This window comes from Malaclemys terrapin, chromosome 10, assembly GCF_027887155.1.
Source record: "Malaclemys terrapin pileata isolate rMalTer1 chromosome 10, rMalTer1.hap1, whole genome shotgun sequence".
In the NCBI taxonomy this organism is placed as follows: Eukaryota; Metazoa; Chordata; order Testudines; family Emydidae; genus Malaclemys; species Malaclemys terrapin.
The window spans coordinates 62,384,085-62,404,783 of NC_071514.1; the positions used below are offsets into that span (position 1 = coordinate 62,384,085).

Below are 20,699 nucleotides of genomic sequence, written 5' to 3' on the forward strand. Positions count from 1 at the left end.
CCTCTATTACATTGCCTTAAAGAGGAATGTTATAATGCCATACTAAACTTCATTGACCTTATAAGAAAGAAGCAAATCAAAGCTAATAGGTAGTGTCAGAAACAAAATGAGCCATATCTAAGTGCTTATGTTGCAGCCAACATCACAGTATTTGAGAGCCCAAGTCTGTTACCAGAAGCAATGACCTTCCACATGGTAATTTTGCATACTTAACCTCTGCACCTCAGTAACAGTGGCAGATTAATGCACGGATCTACAGGGCCCATGCCAATTTGGGGGCCTCCCGCAGGAGCCTGGGTAGAAGAGGGGAGGGGGGCCCACTGGAACTCTGGCCCTACCCCCTGCTCCTGGTCTTCCCCCCAGGGCCCTGCCCCTCTGCTCCCTCCCCCGGCCAGACCAGAAGCTGGAGCTGGGCTGTGGTAAGAGCCACCCAAGGAGCCTGGGGCTGCTGTGGGAAGCCCTCGACCCTTTACCTGCCCTGGGCAGAGGGCCAGAACAGCTCCCGGCCCATGTCCCTATCCCCAGCATTTTGTTCTATGTCATGAGAAACCGTGTAGTCAGAGACCGCAGTTTCCTTCAGTAATGTTGTAAGTGGTGAAAATGTGCCGTGGGCTGCCATCAGAGATGCAGCTACCTGAAAAAGATCATACTTGAATATCTGAACCTAATTTAAAAGCCACAGTTGCTTCTATTTGAATGGGCAATCTAGAAAGCAATAAAGCAAGAAACTAGTTGGCTAATACAATGCAATACAAGGAAAATGAATCTCAATTTCTTTATACCATAACTATAAATATGGTCCCAACACACTGAAACAAGCCATAATTGTGACGTAAATGCACAAGCACAAAGCAGCTGACTAAAAGGTTTCTGTTGGATCTTGACCTCTAACTTTCATGTGTAGACAAATCCCTAATCTGGAATAAGACAGGGTATGAAGTTAAAGAAGATTATCTATTTCTGATCAACTCCATTTGTGGATGCTCTTATTCTGGAATAAATGTGCCTAATTGTGAATTATTTTAATTCACTACCAAAGTGGATTTAGGGTAGATATATTTAGGATAATCTCAGATTTAAATTTATAAATTTGTCAGACCATATTACAACATGGTACTAGACTAAAAAGATAATAGAAACTGGATACTGGGGGGGACAAAATCAAACAGAAGGAACTAGAAAGGGGTGGATACAAATAAGGTAATTTGTATGATGTGGCACATCTACTTAGTGCTGCAGATACATATTTCATGTTTTAAATCACTAAACAGGATATAGTGAGACGTGACAAAAATGGGATGTTGGTATTGCACTTGTGTTCTGTACATGTGAAAAACCTTATCTTGGTCACAAATAAGTTCTACAATGGTCATCAATGCAGAGCCACTAAAGGTTATAGAAAGGCAAATTATTATTTCTTTTGATAGTATATAAATTTGATAAAAAGGGTACCTGTCCATGGCCCAAGACGTCATTTACAAGTTTAAGTACACCTCTACCCCATATAACGCGACCCGATACAACACGCATTGGGATAGAATGCAGTAAAGCAGTGCTCCGGGGGGGGGGGGGGGGGGGGGGGCGGGCTGCGCACTCCGGCGGATCAAAGCAAGTTCAATATAATACGGTTTCACCTATAACGCGGTAAGATTTTTTGGCTCCCGAGGACAGCGTTATATCAAGGTAGAGGTGTACACAATTCCACTCTGTTTTCTGTTTAGCCAAATGCATCATCCACTAGATAAATTATAAAACAGATCTTTATTGCTGTAGATGGCTGATGGTTATGTACAAGAAAACATTTGAATTTCAGTTCAGCTGACCTTAGTGTTGTCAGTTAGAGAAATGTTTTTATTGGTAAACTAAGAAATATTAATAAAAGTCATATTAGGAAAGAATAACCATGGACCGCTATCAGACTCTTTTCTATATCTTTCTAAGTTAACCTTAATTTACCTTTACACAAAGCAAAGTACTTTTTAGCAGAAATGTGGAAAAGTTTGATTAAGAACTTTGCTATATCCTAAAAAATATTTTCAAGTTCTGACACTTACCCAAAGGATTTTGTTAGCTTTTTAGTTCCTACTGGTTTGTCACTGTGCTGAAGTTCATAGAATACTCTCTGCAATGCTAAAGGAACACTTTTGGATGAGTCATCTCCTTCTGTGGGCATCATGTACACAGCCTAAAAAATATTTAGTTCAATTAGTATTTAAGAAAATGTGTTTAGTGCTCATATTGTTCAATTCAACACTTGTTCCTGCTCAGATTTATTTCATAGACCTAATCAATTAACACAGCAGAATAATCTGACACAAATCTCCTACTGTGGTTTACTGTGAAAACTATTACTTACCTGTATTTGTGGTTCTCCAAAGCACGGTAGATAAAGAAAATCAATTGATTTTGCTCACTATAAACTCTTCTAATCATTTATAATTTTTTAAAAAAGTAAATGTGCTGAAGAGTTCAATAATTCCTTCAAACAATGCACCATATACTGTATGTCCATGAAATCATCACAGTAGGATTTGACATATATTGTACAATACTACAACCTATTTGAAAAATGACTCTTTTTTCCAATTTGGTTTTATATGATTGAAAACTATGTGAAGGTAGAAAGGACAACAACAAAAGTGTGTGTGCACAGTGAGACACATCAAAAGAGGCTTTGGGGATCAGTGCTAGATCCATTCTTATTTAAGATCTTCATTAATCATTTGGAAGAGGGAGTGAACAGCATGCTAACTAATTTCACTGATTACTCTAAACTTGGAAGGGTCAAGAACAACAGAGAAATTATAAAAAGGAACCAAAAGGGATTAGGAAATATGAGCAGGCAATGCGATTCAGTTTAGAAAAATGTAAAGTACTCAGGGAAAGGTAACTCCCAAATACTGATATTTAACGGAGGAGACAAATTTAGGAAGCATTCATGTTAAGAGAGAATAGGGGCAATAGCAGAGAGAAAATTTGTCAAGAGCTTGAAATAGGATAGGGCCACAAAAAAAAAAAGCAATTTTGGGCAGAAAGATGAAGGAACATCACCTCAAGAAGCAGATACATGATAGATTGCATTCACTTCTGGGCAGCACAATAAAAAGGTGTAGGGTCTTGTGATTAAGTCACTGAACCAGGATTGAGAAAATCTGGTTCAATTCCTGGTCCTGCCACAGACTTCCTGAGCGACCTCGGCACATCACTTAATTTATCCTGTGCCTCAGCTCTACATATGTAAAATGGGGCTAATAATATTTCCATATATAATTAGAGCATTGGCAGGCAAATTCATTAATGTTTGTGAAGCGCTCAGATACAGTGGTGATGGGAGCCAGATTAAACAATTAAATAGATTAGATTGATACAGACAAAATGAGGGAGTCTAGAAAAGAGCAACAAAAATTGTTGAAGAGTTGAGGGACCAATTAAGAAGATTAGAAGATCTGAGGAGGTAACAGCTAAGGAGAAGAGCCCAATAACAGACTTCAAATATACATAAAATGTAAATATTTAGCAGGACCAGGAATTTAACATGCTACAATGAGGAGAGTAGCAGTAGAATAACTAAAGTACTGGGATAAATATAATACAGGATAATATTCCTGAATTCTGGAAAACTTCTGGACACTGAATCTATTATACTGTGGAATAGTCTCCACAAGAAAGTGAAAGTCCTATCATACTGGATACAATAAATAATATTGCAGATAAAAATTACAGACAAGTAGTCAACAGTATAAATATGCAGCATGATTCCACACTATCATGTCCCCTCTTCCAGTTCTGATTTACACGATCTGAGTGTATGGAAGAGGACAACTCAGCAATTAAACTCCGTATCATAGGGAAACTATATGTAAATCAGCATCCTGATGGTAAAGAGGGACTATTTGGCACCTTTGTGCGGCAAACACAAATTATCAGTACTCTGCAGAGTCTCCACCCCAGCACTAGAAACACTGCTGGCTTAGCTACTTCAAACAAGACGACAAGTTATTCTGCTTTCCTTTTTCTTTCCAAACCAGCTACTGATTCAAAAATCAAGAATAGTAGTTCAACAAATTTTGCATCCAGTTACTTCCACCAATTCAGGAATTCATTCTCCTTTATAAAACTCTGAGAAGGAAACATGTATTTTGGGAATGGCTGTGCTCCAAACTTGATAGTAATTAGCAATGGTATAACTGAAGATTAGTATATGCCCAGGTCATAGCACCTAGAATTTTCTGTAAAAGTATCTAGGTATTTATACTGCACTTTTCACTGGTACCCGAGTACCTCACAAAGTAATCCCGGAGAGAGAAAGTTCTGGGCAGGGGTTCTCTACCCTCATCACTGAACCAAAAAGCCATATTTTCTAGAAGCATTAACCCTGCTGTCCTGGCCAAATTCCAATTCAGGTATAAGTAAGCCAGAATTCTCCCTCCATTTTCAACTGCAGAAGTTATTTTTCAATTTAATGTTGGGAGCAGAGAGAGCTCAGCACCTTGCAGGTTCAGTCCATATGATTTATATCACCTTGTTATAAGTCAATCTACCTTGGGCAAAGGTAGTAAAAGAAACAGATCCATGATGTTTTGAGTCTTACATATTACAGGCTCATAATATTAGCAGTGATTCATGACACTTTTTTAATGTCTACAAAAACCTCCTTTACAAAGCACATAGAAAACTGGTAAGATATGGATTGACACCAGTCACACTGTTTAACCAAAATAAAATATCTATATAAAACCCAATTTTATCAAATGCAGTGCAGACAAACATAAGAAATCACCAGAACTAGTTTATCAAAACATGCTTTTGGGAAAAAATATAGATATAAATACACACAATATTTAGACAGATAGTGTGTGTATATATTTCCCCCCCAAAAAATTGTATACTAGGGATTCCACAACCTATCCCAATACTTACATATCTTTATCGTTGGAAAGTTTTTCTTAACATCTAACCTAAATCTCTCTTGCTGCAGATTAAGCCGATTACTTCTTGTTCTACCATCAGTGGTCAACGAGAACAATTTATCACCGTCTGCTTTGCAACAATCCTGAACATATTTGAAGACAGCTATCAGGTCCAGTCTTTTCTCAAGACTAAATATGCCCAGGTATTTTAAACCTTTCCTCACAGGTCAGGTTTTCTAAGACTTCTTTCATTTTTGGTGCTCTCCTCTAGGCTCTCTCCAGTTTGTCCACATCTTTCTTGAAGCGTGGCACCCAAAACTGGACATAATACTCCAGAGTAGGCCTCATCAGTGCCAAGTACACTGGGACAGTTACTTCCTGTGTCATACATACAACACTCCTGTTTACACCCCACAATGATTTGCGATCCACTATAACCCTAGATCATTTTCTGCAGTACTACTGCCTAGCCAGTTATTGGCTATTTTGTATTTGTGCTCTTGATTTTTTTCCTTCTTGGGTGTAGTATTTTGCACTTGTCTTTAGTAAATGTCCTTATGTTGATTTCAGACCAATTCTCCAATTTGTCATGGTCTTTTTGAATTTTAATCCTGTCCTTCGAAGTCCTAGCAACCCCACCCAGCTTAGTGTCATCCATAAAATTTATAAGCACATACTCTACTACTTCATTATCCAAGTCATTAAGGAAATTATTGACTAGTAAATACCCAGGACAGACCCTTGCAGGATGCTACTAGATAAATCCTCTGAGCCTGACAGTGAATAATTGATAACTACATTTTTATTGGGGGGCGGGGAGGGAATTCTCAATTGTGCAGCCATCTTACAGACATTTCATCTAGGCCACATTTCCCCAGTTTGCTTATGAAAACGTCATGTGGGACTGTGTCAGATAACTTACTAAAATTAAGATATATCATGTCTACTATTTCCTCCTATCCACTAGGCCAATAACCCTCTCAAAGAAGAAAACTAAGTTGGTTGGGCATGATTTGTTCTTGACAAACCCACGTTGGCTAATACTTACCACCCTATTATCCTCTAGATGCTTACAAATTTATTGTTTGGTAATTTGTTTCAGTATCTTTTCAAGAACTTAAGTTAGACTGGTCTAATTCTCTGTGTCCTCTTTGTTTCCCTTTTTAAAGATAGGTACTATGTTTACCTTTCTCCAGTCCTCAGGGACCTCACCTGTCTTCCATGAGTTTTTGAAGATAATCACTAACAGTTCTGAGATTGCTTCAGCTAGTTTCTTAAGTACCCTTAAGAATCTTTTCAGGCCCCGCTGACTTGAATACATCTAACTTATCTAAATATTCTTTAACCTGTTCTTTCCCTATTCTGGTTTGTTTTCCTTCTTCCTTGTTGTTAATATTAATTGTGTTAAGTATGTAGTCACAATTAATCTTTTTAGTGAAGACTGAAGCTATTATTCCTATTCTTCATTCACATCAGGATAATTTCCTGTTGCACCTTTAATATTGCCTCTGAGAAACTGCCAGATCTCCTATACGCCTTTTTCCTTGGGACCTTACCAATCAGTTTTCTGAGTTTCTTAAAATATGCTCTTTTGAAGTCTATCATCCTCATTCTGCTGCTCATTCCTTCCATTCCTTAGAATCAGGAAATCTATTATTTCATTATCACTTTTGCCCAACTTGCCTTCCACCTTCAGATTCGCAGCCAATTCCTTCCTGTTAGTCAAAATCAAGTCTAATATATATACACATACTTATGCTATATATAAATACAAACACGTAAGTATGACAATATCAGACTTCGGCATGAAAATTTCCAGCTCCCTGATAAGTCAAAATTATCGACAACAGGCCTCAAAACAGAAGACTATTGTCCTGATTTTCAATAGTCCTGAGTGCCCCAAAATCAATAGGAACTATGTGCTCTGCCCTTCTGAAAAATCAAGCTCTGTATATTTATTTCATTCTATTTTCAGAGGCATCTATGCAAAGCAATTAGTTCCTTTTTATATATCCAATCATTATGCTGATTGATAAACTTGAAATAAACTCAAACTGCCATTGACTAAATACATTAGTATATACTTTGTTAAATGCTAAATGTTTCTATTGAGACACACAAAGTTGGGTGAGATAACTTATTTTACTAACTTCTGTTGGTGAAAAAGACAAGCCTCCCAGCTATACGGAGCTCTTCGTCAGCTACACAAATCTGACTTGAAGAGCAGCTCTGTGTAGCTTGAAAGCTTGTCTCTTTCATCAAAAGAAGCTGGACCTCAACCCCCTTGTCTCTCTAATATTCTGAGACCAACGGCTACACTACCACTGCTAACAATAAATGTTTCTATTGTATGTTATCCAAGCGATATTTAATTTATATGCTTCCCTTGCTTTTCCCCTCTGCTTGTGTAATTTAGGATAAATCCTATTACTCAAAGTTCAGTCTGAATTTCCAACCCAGATAAACAATTTATATAGAAATCATAGAATATCAGGGTTGGAAGGGACTAGATGAAAGGTCATCTAGTCCAACACCCACCTCAAAGCAGGACCAATCCCCAGACAGATTTTTGCCCCAGATCCCTAAATGGCCCCCTCAAGGATTGAACTCACAACCCTGGATTTAGCAGGCCAATGCTCAAACCACTGAGCTATCCCTCCCCCCATATATCTTCCCTCATAAACCATCTTACTGAAATGCCCAGTTCACTCAAAACTGTGAAAAATCTGCCTCAAAATCAAGAAATAAGGCATTTAAATACATATGGCAAACATAAAAATCTCAAATTAAAACCTGAGATGTTCCCCCTCTGGGGATGAATGCAAGAGAATAGTAAAGACATGTGGGGACAAAGTCTGAAAAGAAGAGGCACATAATCAGGCACTATGCAGAACACATACAAAGAGGAACAAGAAAAACTTGTACAAGTGAGACAACATTAAAGGAAACTTTAAATCCATTGCTTAACAGAGGAAAAGCAAATACCATGACAAAAAGGGGGAGGAAATACTTCATCCTTTTTTGTGAAATCTCAGGCAAAGTAACTACTGAATAACAAAATACATTAGATGATGACAAGGAAAGGGAGAGGTCAAAGCAGAGCGAGATCAGGAAGGTACAAACCTAAATAACTTAGGCAGAAATTACAAACATTTGTCTAAGACCCTAAGTCGTGATCAAGAGAATTAGCGCAAAGCTTGAAAAAATAACTAGTATGTTCTAGCTGGAGGACTGAACCTATTAGCTAGAAGCAGAGATAGAACACTGGGGTGGAGAGGCTCCATCAGTAAGATTCAAGGGCACAGTCCTTGTGAGAAGCTCTGTCCCTGGGCCTTGTTTAGATGATGATGGTGGGTTCAGATTTAATCAGATACCTCCCAGCCACAGGCCAATACAAAAGCTGAAAGTTCTTCCCCCTCTAACTGCTCGAGGAGAGGAAATGCCTTGGTCCCTTGCCACACCTTCTCAGCCTCATGGCTGCTGTACAGGGGGATAGGGTCTCTGCCATTTTAGACTGCTGTTGGGAGATTGCATGGGTAGGGAGGGAGAGGAGAGGAGAGGGAAGAAAAGGTCTTTTCTCGATTAGCTTTCCCCCAGGCTCCATTTTAGTGTCTGACTCCCCATAAGTAACTCAAGTACTTGCCTTTCCTAATGCTCATTGCTTTTCCAGTTGGATTATTGAGACAATTTCATTTTTGTTCACAGGATTCTGAACAGCATCAGTAAAAGCAAATAAAGTTCTGTTAATTTCACCTTGCTCAGAACACTACATTCGTTTTCATGCAGTGTACATAAAAGCTCAAAACAAATTTGCTTAGAAAATAAAAACTTGGATTCTGTAGAAATTGATGGGCTGTCTCCAGACTAAGAATTTTTTCTGGTCAACAATGGTAGGAAGAAGACTAGAAGAAATACAATTCTGTACCATTCTCAATTATTTCAGGTTGGTTAAGCGATTTTACTCTACAGTGGGTTGAAGATCAGGACCAAAAGGAAAGAGGAGTGTCCAAGAGATTCCAAGGCCATTGTGGATAGTGGCCAATAAGTAGCGGGCCAAGAGCCCCTATACTTCTCTTCCTGCTACAGGCGGTCTCTGAGTCCTGCCAAGGAATGTCAACACGCTACGGCACCGATGAAGGCTGAGAAGCCGGTACTGTCTCCAGTGCAGACATAGACCTCCTGGCTTGCTCCGTCAGGTTCTGCTTGTATCTCAAGTCCCTTGCCACTAGTGTCATGTTCTTACAGACAGAACTCCTGTCCTTAATGTACCCCTCTCCAAGGTACAATAAACACTGCATGGGGGATCACTATTCAGAATAGCCCCTCCACACAACAGGCAATGTTTAAATCCTGGTGAAAGCATTCCACCAGAAAACTACGGCTAAATAACCAAACTAACCAACCTAAGGTACCACTAATAAACAACTTACTAAACTATTTGCAAGAAGGTCTCAACGACAGAGGGAAAAGGGGCAGTGTGAAGAAACATATAGACACACACATTTTTTTTATATCTATATCTCTCATGCCCCAAAGTGGTAGGATATACTAAAATCAATGGAGATCTTCCCTAGACCAAATTATTTTGAGTCAGGATTTCTTAATGCAAATGTCCTCTTCTGACTAGCAAGGGTTTAACACTTTTTTTCTTTTTTTTTTTTTTTAAACTTGCTGAATAAATTAAAGTAAGGTTTTGTTATCCCAGGCACTATTTCACTGTACTAGAATTGCATACTATATAGCATTTCCATGTAGCTTTCTTGAGGTATTTATAAGAACAAATATTTTGCTAGCAAGAGCTAGTTTTCTTTTGATAAGACATTTTAGAATATACAAGCAGACAAGCAAAAAAAAAAAATTAAGCATGTAAACAAAAAATAATGCACTGAAGTCAAAATTAAATTATGTTTAAACCTCCCAAAATACAGGTCAATACTGTTTTAGTACCACCATTATGTAAGGGAAGATACTAGCTGTAGCTACCAATAATTTTACTGCACTAAATAAAAAAAAACAGGAAGAATAAATGAACACATAAGCAACACTGAAAAATAAGTGTATGTAACTTGTGAAGCAAAATAGAAAAGATTATTATGAACTGTTTTAAAGGGCCAAGTCATTAACTGATATATATATATAGAGAGAGAGAGAGTGTGAGTGAGTGTGTGTGTGTGTAGAACAGATTGAAAATTAAGTGTTCAAAAGTATTCCTTTACCTTAACTGCTGCAAAGGGCTAAGTTTCAGTCTCCTTTTCCTGAAACAATTTTTGGCATCACCAACAAATAAAGCAGTGCAGCAACAGACCCTTAACTCAAGCCTTGGCATGTACAAAGATATTTAGCTTTTTCTTTTCTTTTTCTTTTTAAACCCAACCCAATAAACCCATGTAAACACACCTAAGTATTAAGACAAGTTCTCAGATCCGGCCTGATACAAGGTGTACATCATGGCAAAAGCCATGTAGTCCACTAAAACTGGATTTCTATTACCAGAAGTTAATCAAACTGCAGTTTATCAGGTTTGGAGTACACTAACTACTATGATGTTGTAGCCACCTTTTCTAGCTACTCGACAAAGCCATTTGTTCACTGAGTTACAGAGAAAGGAGCCAAAAGAGAGATTGGAGACCACTTTGAAAAAGCAGAATAATGATCAAATTATGCTATTGTGCTCTGAAGTTTTTTTTACAGAATGGAGAGGATTTTTTGAAAAGAAGAAAACAAAAAATGGTAGTGTGGGGGAAAAAAATAGGGTGGAAAGCTATTTAAAACAAAAGCTATTTTGAAATAGATCATTTTTGCTATTTATATATTTGAAATGAAATTACAATGCTATTTAATTACCTTTCGTAGTTGATTTGTGAAAAATAAAGTCTGTAATAAACTGTTCATGTAACAGGTTGCTCCCTGGTTCTTTAACCCAACATATCCCGTGTGCTTCTTTGAATCCCACCTGGAAAGCAATTAATGGTTAAAACTACATTTGATTTTATATATATAAAAAATTTAACTATAATGCAGATATATTTCTACAGAACATTTGTTCTAGGCCAGTGGTTCTCAAACTTTGTGTTGCAACCCCACAGGGGGTCACAATCCCGTTTTAATAGGATCGCGAGGGTCGGCTTAGATTTGCTGAGACCCAGGGCCAAAGCCTGAGCCTCATCGCCTGGGGCCAAAGTCCAAGAGCTTTAGCCCTGGGCAGCGGGGCTCAGATTACAGGCCCCCTGCCTCAGGCTGAAGCCCTTGGGCTTCGGCTTTGACCCCCCTCCGCATCAAAGGCAGTGGGGCTCGGGCTTGGCCCCCCCACCAAGGGTGGCGGGACTAGGACGGGCTCAGGCCCTGGGGTCGTGTAGTAATTTTTGGTGTCAGTAGGGGGTCGCAGTGCAATTAAGCTTGAGAACCTCCATTCTAAGCTAACCAGCACTATTAACAGACGTTATGTGCAACTTAGTATTACATTCTGTCTGAATAAAACAGATTACACATCACAACTGCCTGTCACCACATGCGCTTAGGATTCCAATACTTCTATAAACAAAGGACTGTTCTTTTGTTAAATTTTCTTTTTTACGATTTTCTGAAGGCTCCCAGAGTGACAAGCATTTCATTAGTTATCTGTATTTAAAATTCAATTTTTAAATTAAAATTTGCAATTCATAGCAGCCATCTTGCTGAAAAGTGGCATCCAGTAGTATAAGAACTCAGCGTCAGGCAGGGCAATTTTAAAACTTAAACAGTAAAGCAGGATTAAAACTAGGTGTTCGAACCACTGATGGTGGCAACCATACTGCTTGATGGTGACATTAACACCAAGAGTGTCACGACCACAATGGCAAAGACTGTAGGTCATTTGAAACTGAAAAATAAAATTAGTTTACACATACTGAAAAGTGTTTTGCACTAAGTAAAGTTACAGAAGGTTGCATTGAGCAACATAGGTGGAGAAGCTACTGGCACAAAATCTCTATGCAGCTTTCTAAACATGGGTATATTTCCCTTGAGATGCTTCATCAATTAATTCTGAAAAAGTGCTTTGAGATCCTCTCATGAACAGTACCATACATTACTAATAAAATGAGATAGTTCAACTGAAATTCAAATGAATGTTCTAAAGGTTGACTTTTCTGTACATTTGTTTACTATGCATTTCTACTCAAGGGTGTTTTTTTTTTTTTTGTTTTTTTTTTTTTTAAGAGATACTTACGCCACTCCGTGTGGAGCATCCGCTTGAACGTAGACTTCAAAAGTAACCTTGTCGTCCTCTATAAATCCTTTTTCAGGATCAGTAACTTCCTATTAAACAGAAATAAGAATATGAAATTTGCTGCAAAACTATCTTCTGAATCCTACAATGGGGAATGTAGTGAAAAATCCAGGCTGGATATTGCTCAGAATCTGCACATTTAAGTAAGCAACCATCTATGCATTTCTTTTACTCAATAAGCTAAAAAATTATTGAAGGATACCAATTAATCTCTAGGACACTGAGCTCAATGTATTGAAATAATCTGTAAATGTCTCCATGCAAAATCTTGTTTCTGGCTTTTATAGTTTTTGCACCAGTATTTCAATTTCCTGTGGATAATAGGATCAGTAATCAAAAGCTTTGTTTTGACTTAAAGCAGTTAATTTAGGAAACTATTCCAGGCAAAAGAGAAAAATTAAGGCCTCAGACTTCCATAATGCTTAAAAAGCTGTCTCAATTTAAGATGAACATTAAGAGTAGTATTAATTTAAAATGTCTGTACACATGCAGAGAACATGGGAAGAAATGAGCAAGAAAACCTAGGCTGCTCTTAAATGACAGTGATCATGCCCAACAACATTTAAAAGAAAGTTGGTGGAACGATTTTTATTAAGTGAAGTATTAGTAAAGATGGGTCAATGGAGGAATGATGGAATATTTATGTGGGTCATTAAGTCCAGGTAAAATAGTTAAAAGGAATCTGCACCATGAGGAGCAATATATTAGCACTTAAAGGTATCTTCACTATGAAATCTACTGATACCACAAGCATCATTCAGATACTAAGGCCTGGTCCCCACTTAGTCCGGACTTCGGACTAAGGTACGCAAATTCAGCTACGTTAATAACGTAGCTGAATTCGAAGTACCTTAGTCCGAACTTACCGCGGTCCAGACGCGGCCGGAAGTCTCCCCCCGTCGACGCCGCGTACTCCTCTCGGCGAGCTGGAGTACCGGCGCCGACTGTGAGCACTTCCGGGATCGATCCGGGATCGATTTATCACGTCTTAACCAGACGCGATAAATCGATCCCAGAACATCGATTGCCTGCCGCCGGACCCTCCAGTAAGTGAAGACTAGGCCTAAGACAACACCTTTAGGAAGAAATTTAAAAATCAAGGTATCTAAGGCAGTATTAGAAGATCAAGTGCAGGTATTGGTCTCACCTCCAAACCCAGTAGCATCCCATTGTTATAAAACAAATATATTGTTACTTACACTCCATGCCATAAAGTTGGAAAAGCCCCAGTCATTCTCCTTATGAAAGAACAAGTGACTAATACGACGACTGAATGATTTTTCATCGTCCTTGTAATTTATTATCTTGAGAACTGCCTGTGCATGGCAAGACCATGACCTATAAAATTAAAAGATAACACTTGAAACAAATTTCAATTTTGTTTTCTTCAATAATAGAAAACACTTTTACAAATTTTACTTGATACACCAAGTCCGTATTTGCACACAGATGTCTACTTTTCACCTTTGTTCCTCACTAGATTCTAAAGCTTGTTTAACTGCTGTCAGGAGCATTTGTAAGAATTAATCTCCGGTTTTTGAGAGCCACACAGTACAAAGTTATGGTTGTTAAAGAGGCCATACTTTTTTCAGGAATGTGTTTTTAGATTATGTCCCTCTCTGAGAGCAACTTAGCTGTCTTAGCTGATTCCTCCTACGATTTTTTTTTTTAAAGGATGACAGTGATTTCTCTTAAGCAAGGTCAGAAGTCTTTTAGGAAAGTGTTCATTAATATTGCTAAGAAATAATAGCCGAGAGAAAAATCGCTGTCTCCTGAAGTTTCTTATCAGAAATCACTGTGGCTAACTATTCACATCAACCATGGTATACTGTACCTACTTAGGGTATGTGAGATGAAAAACACTACTACTTCAAGAGAAAACGAAAACCAAGAAATCAACATGGAAGAGTAACTGCCATCACTCAGATTGAACCAGAAGTGGTGTGTGATATCATGTAAGAATGAACCCCTTGCACTTGACAGGAAACTTGCTCCTCCACAAAGCAGCATGTATCAATGCAGTCTCAGGAGACCAGCCAGCAAAGAGGCAATGCTTTCACTGTCGTTTCTTCCCCCTCACACACCCTTGCCTCCCCTCCCCCTTACCCTACACACTCTGCCTATGTCAGAAATTCAAACTCTATAAGGGGAGGTGTGGCTCTCTACAAAGTTTCCCCAATAAACTGGTGGGCCTGCTACTTACAAATCAAACATTTTGTCCAACAACTGCCAAAGGCTGGGGAACGTTCTCTCTCTCAACACAGAGAGTATCTTGTCTTTACAAATGCAGATTTCTTTTATTAATGTGCTTTGCCACAAATTATCTAAGGGATCCTTCCCTTGGGGTGTGAGACACTGCTTGCTGTGCGTGACAGTGGGTGATCAAACTGCTAAAGCTGGTGTGGATAAAACCACATATTTATGACGCCTACTCTGGAAATGACTGGGTTTCCTCTTCAGGAAGCCATTACTTTTCTTGCTGGACAGGTTTACTTTTCTTGCACGGTTCTTCCCTCCTTCTGTTCAGACTTTGGGTGGCACTGAAGGTCTGAATTATCAGGTACAGTTGTACTCCGACAGGCAAAATTTATGAATATAAAAAATGCCATAGTCAATCAGACCAGTGATCCTTCTATTCTGGTAGCCTGCCACTGACAGTGAGAGGCACCAGCTGTTTCAGAGAAAGACAAAGGAAACTTGTGTAATGTACAATTATGAAATAACCTGCCAACATGGAAAGTTTCTTTCTAATCCCATGGGACTGTGGAAGGGTAGAAAGCCATTGTTTTAAAATATACTAGCAACAAATGCTTTTCCTGCCTAGTTTACCTAGCAACTGCTGTATCACAGAGATGGATTTATAGCTCAGATTGATTCTGGGGGATGTTTAGTAGCATTTTAGCATAAAATTGGGACAAATCTTCCTTTTCCAGGCCAGCAGGCTGGCAATGTTGTTGAGGCAGTGTACTCCATCTGACTGAGGGCTCCTCTCATTGCTCTGAGCAGTCCAAGAGAAGAATGGATGAGTTCCATCAGGGATTTCTGGCCAAGTAGGCCTAAATGAAGGATCAGCATTGGGATGTGGGGATTTGAAGGTGGGAAGCAAAGAGTATATGAGAAGTAGAAAGATCTTCAGAGACTGAAAAGCTTGTAAACTTCTCCTCCTCTGTAGAAAAAACTAGATTAAATAATTTTACCAGATGTTGGTCTTGTATATGGCATTATTTAATTGTGTTGCAAGTTTGTATATTAATTATTTAAAGGGTCTTACGTGGAATCAGATTCAGCATTGCACTGAAGAAAGAATCCTACACTTTTTTGGTGTGGTCTGTCTGGGTACAGTCGTGGCATCACCATAATCTTCCACGGCAAATTCCGTACAAAGCAAGGAGGACTGAGGACTGACTCACTGAGCCTGCTGAAACGCTCAACTGTAAACTGAAACGTTGCTTCTGATCGCCAACTTGTGTCTGTAAAACAAAAATATAAGACAACTAAAACATTTAATAATGTGAAGATATCCTTCACCCCACAATACATATTTCAAAATACAGAACAAGGGGTGCATAAAGAAAAGTTTTACCAAACAATAAGAATGTGTAACATTTTAAATATTCACAAAGACTGTATTGTTACATAACCTGGTTCACAGCAGCACCCGCATATAAACTCTATCATTCCCAAGTATATCTGTGATCTCAGAGTACCTGTTTCTATATTGCACTTCTTCCAATAATTCCTACATCCTGATGACTTTTTCCCTGGACAGAAAGGCTTTTCCTTTCACTATAATGGGATGTAAGAGTTGGATCAAACTGTTGCTAACCCATCGATCCTCAGAGAAACTACAGTAGAACCTCAGTTACGAACTGACCAGTCAACCACACACCTCTTTTGGAATCCGAATTACGCAATCAGGCAGTAGCAGAAAAATAAAAAAGCAAATACAGTACAGTACTGTGTTAAACGTAAACTATTAAAAATTATGGGAAAGTTTAAAAATTTTTTTTATAAAGGTAAGGAAACTGTTTCTGTGCTTGTTTCATTTTAAAAAGCAGCATTTTTCTCCTGCATAGTACAGTTACAAAGCTGTAGTAAGTCAATGTTCACTTATACACTTTTGAAAGAATAACCATAACATTTTGTTCAGAGTTGAACATTTCAGAGTTACAAATAACCTCTATTCCCAAAGTGTTTGTAACTCTGAGGTTCTACTGTAAGACATTACTAATGACCTCTTTGGCTAACTGATATTAACAAATCATCTAGTAAATGAAAGTGTAACACAGTCCTGGGATTTTCAATCTCACCAGTGTCTTTTAGAATGCTGCAGAAAGCCTAAACAACAGAGTCCTGAAATAAAACTCTTTTTGGTAGAAGGGTCATATATTTTCTGTGTAGCTCTTATTCTAGAATGTGTAAAAGAATGCCTCTCTGCTTGGTCAATATCATGTAATGCCCCTGATTTATGAGAACAGGATAGAGCTTTTGTATCATGAAGCTAGTTTTTCCTCAGACATTTGTTCTGTCCTTTCAAGTCCAGGACAACAATTATTTTTCTATTAATAAGTGTGTGAAGTAAGAGTAAAATCTTCTTGAAGAAATCCACATCCCTACACTTGAGGTGTTTGAGAAGAATCAGCTGTATTGCCCATGTTTTATTATACCATGTAATGCAGGTGAGGGAGACTGATAAATATGACCAAAAAAGAGATTTTATTAGGAAATATCCTTAATGTGCAAACTGCTGGCATGTATTTTATTTGTCGGATTTGTCCATGCTTATAGATAAAAGATTATTCTTCCCTGCCTTCAGAACTGTTTCCTATAGCATTCACGCAAAGTCAAAGCTATTCTAACTGAAGAGGAAGTAGTTTATCTGAGTATCGGCCTTCCTTCTTAGCTGTGGTCACAATTAGCCTCTTTTAAACCTGACTCTCTTTTGATTGATTTATTCTGCTATGTACATATGAAAGGTATAATTTTATATAAACTCTTTGAATCCCTTTTGTGCTATTCGGCTAAAGATCAAGAATATTTATTCCCCTCTGCTATCATCTTCTCTAAGGCAATACTAAATAACCCTTTACTACCATTGGTAACACTCATTTGACACAACTATCAGCCAGTTATGGTTTCAGCCAAAATGCTCTCTCTCCTTGCCACCACACAGAGCACAACTCTTTAACGTGGTCAGTATCCAAACCATTAAAGGTTTTATATGTCAAAACAAAATCTTGAACTGCACTCAGATGAATCAGAAATCAATGCAGACTACGGATGTAATAGGCACCCAACAGGAAATACTTGTAAATAAGCCAACAGTTGCATTTTGCACTAGCCAACTAGTTCCCATGAACAGAGCATTTGATGTTATAAAGGTTGGATGAGGTCCACTTCCAAGAAGCGTTACCACTGTATAAAACTTATAAAAGTTGTCTACAGCTGCTACTTGACTACTTAGCAACACACATGGGGATCACAATGTGCACTCTACTGGAAATGTCTGCTGGGACAGTTGCAGGTATGGTGCAAAGTAATTTAATGCACTGTATTTCTCATAATAAGTGGTGCATGATAAATTTTCAAGATCATGCATAATATCACATTCTGGCAAGATTTAAAATGAACAGCCATCTACAACATGCCTATTTTTTCTGCTGATAGCTTTTGGGATCGTCAATCTTGAAGAATGACTACTCTAAAACAGGAATTCCCATATAGATATTTAGATATTGTTTTATTTTCTTCATGGGGAAGCAATAACCCTTTTCCTGAAATAACATCAGTATTAGAATTTTTTAAAAATCAGTTTTACTAGAGCAGCACCCAGAGGCTCTAATCATGATATCATTGCGCTGGGCACTCTACAAATATAAAATAAACAACAAGCTCTGCTGACAATACTTTCATGTCATATTTACTTACCATCTTCCATGTCTTCTTCTGTATTGTTGTGTCCATCGGCCATAGCTACATTCCCATTGATGACAGGATTTTGAGTAATTCTTGGTGGATCATCTGTATCTCCAGCTAGTAAGAAAAAAAATTATCAGTGACTTAATGCTTGTTTACATGGGAAAATTTCTAAATGACATAAGCAATACCAGAAAAAGGCACTCTTAATCCATATTCTTATTCCTGAATAAGTGTGTCCACAAAAGGGAGTTATAGCTATAATTATACCATTATAGTTCTGCTGGTAAATTTCCCTGTGTAGGCAAACCCTTATTGCTTAAGTGTCATACTAATGCATAACAGACTTAAAATTATAATTTAATTCCTAACAGATATATGTACTTTCCTATATGGCATTACACTTAGTAGTCCAGACTGAGAGTTTTATTAAACACAATACATATATATTTAACAATTTCTAAATGACTATTCTTAGGCCCTTTGAAACTGCATACAGTTAGAACTGAAGTAATACTGATTAATCAATTAACAGACATTAATTTGCTCTAAGACTGTCTGAATAAGCAGTCTTATTGATTGCCTTTTAAAGAAAAGCAAGTACTATAGCACATGTAAGAGCATGTTTAAGATCTTAAGAATGAAAATTTAGAACATTTCATTAACAAATATTTAAAACTATCCCTTTGCCAACTCTATCATTACCATTGCTTACTTGTGCTAATATAGCTGTTTGAACATATACAGAGAATTTATGCACCTACAAAAATAAGGTCCCATGAAGTATAAGAAGTTTGACTTTAAAAATGCAAGCCTTCTGATGAGATATACCAACACACTACCATAACACTGTTTCCACTCCTTTCTCTCCACAACATCTCCCCCACTCCCATATGGATCACTCACACATGCAAAGAGTTCACATAGAAGACATTAACCCTCTCTCTCCAGACATAAACAGACATAAACACCCATTAAAATCAGATCCAAGTGAGCAGATCCTTTTGCCTATAGAGTGGCCTACTAACTTCAGTAAGACACTAGGCAGGCATAAGAGTCTCTTTTGGGCAGATCTATTGCAGGATAAAGGCTACAGAATGGCTCTAAAAGACAATGACACCCACACACGTGCTACAGAACAGAAATGGGGATATCAGACTTTGTATCTGAAGCTGATGATTAAGATATACATTCATATAAGTTTATTAAGTTTAGGATTATACATTTAGCTCAGCTGAGTACTGGTCGAATTAATATTTCTCCTCTTATGCTGAAGCATATTTCTCAGGTCACATTCTAAAGCTGTACGAATCTATCTTTATCAGAACACGAACGTTATTTAGTAGGATGCATGGGAGACAGGAACTACCTGTTTACAATGAAGGGTATTATTTTTATTTAACAAGCTAATTTACAATTTTAAAACTGCATTTAAAAAATCCTTGCATGGGGATAGAAGGGAATAGAGGTGCATCCTGCAGAGTGGTAACCCATTGTGAGGAAACCCATATGAGTTGCACTGAATATTAACAGCATCCAGGAGAAGGTAAACTGATTTCAAATCCAAGCAGTCTGAGCTCATTAGCCTCGGACGGCAAGTAAACCAAGGTGGATTCGCTGATACCTGCTCCTAACTGGCCAGCAGGCTATATGACATGGCATTCCCTTGAGCTGGATAGGGTGTATTGGCCTAACAAGCCATAAATGCATCCAAAACTCACTTGTTATAGAAACAGTACAGCAAACCAAAGAGATTTTAAAAACTAGGCCAAGCATTTATCATCAGCGTATCAGCAAATATTTGTGTTGCGGCTCTCACACCCATCATTATTCAGCCATTTTTCTTTGTACGTGCCAGACACTGCCAATTACCATACTTAGCATGCAGCACTATGAAATCAACAAGTCATCCTCCCTAATAAATACTGCAGAGTCCTAGCTTTAAAGAATTCAAAGAAATGCAAATGATTCAATATACATAAATGACAGGAGTTAAATATTCTAGTACTGTTTCTCTCTTGCTCAGCTAGCTGTTTGTTAACTTAGTTGCTAGAAATGGAGCAGGAAATGAAAGTCACCACATTGTTTCTTGAATAATCACCAACATGGATTTCAAAATACCCAACCCAATTAACACAGTAGTATAGTATACATTTGGCAAGCTGGTCAACTGACTGCCTGTTACTTGACCATTCTCCAATATTCCAGCAAGAATGCCCTGATGTAGGCAGCAGCCCACCTTTTTCATTGTTTCATGGTGCTATCTGTAAGCAAGCCTAACTAAATGTCTTGATCACTCACTTCTCTACATTCTAATGCGACCTGTTGGACATTAGTGAGCTATTTAAAGCTGAACCTCTTGATTGACTTGAATCTTCTAGAACAAACACTGTAGGTAGGTATGTCTTTGTTTGTATAACAGGCCATCAATGTACCTGGGGTTTACAAAGCACATTAAGCAAATAAAAGCGCACATTCCCTGCCCCAAAGAGCTTACCATAAAAAGTTAGGTCAACGTAAGGCAGCTTATGTTGACTTAATTATGTCAGTGTACACACTACAGCCTTGTCCTGCTGATGTTAATGTTAACTACACCGACATAACTC

The 20,699-nt window shown here is 38.1% G+C and overlaps 1 protein-coding gene across 1 annotated transcript in view; it reads right to left on the reverse strand.

The window, feature by feature from the left end:
* USP7 (ubiquitin specific peptidase 7) overlaps positions 1 to 20,699 on the reverse strand; it is a 102,914-nt gene that overhangs the window by 43,273 nt on the left and 38,942 nt on the right. Inside the window, exons 2-7 of the mRNA XM_054041016.1 lie at positions 18,106 to 18,210; positions 15,449 to 15,647; positions 13,377 to 13,515; positions 12,118 to 12,206; positions 10,755 to 10,863; positions 2,055 to 2,185 (exon numbers count right to left, since the gene is read on the reverse strand). Coding sequence (XP_053896991.1) covers positions 2,055 to 2,185; positions 10,755 to 10,863; positions 12,118 to 12,206; positions 13,377 to 13,515; positions 15,449 to 15,647; positions 18,106 to 18,210 — 772 coding nt within the window. The remainder of the gene's footprint in view (positions 1 to 2,054; positions 2,186 to 10,754; positions 10,864 to 12,117; positions 12,207 to 13,376; positions 13,516 to 15,448; positions 15,648 to 18,105; positions 18,211 to 20,699) is intronic.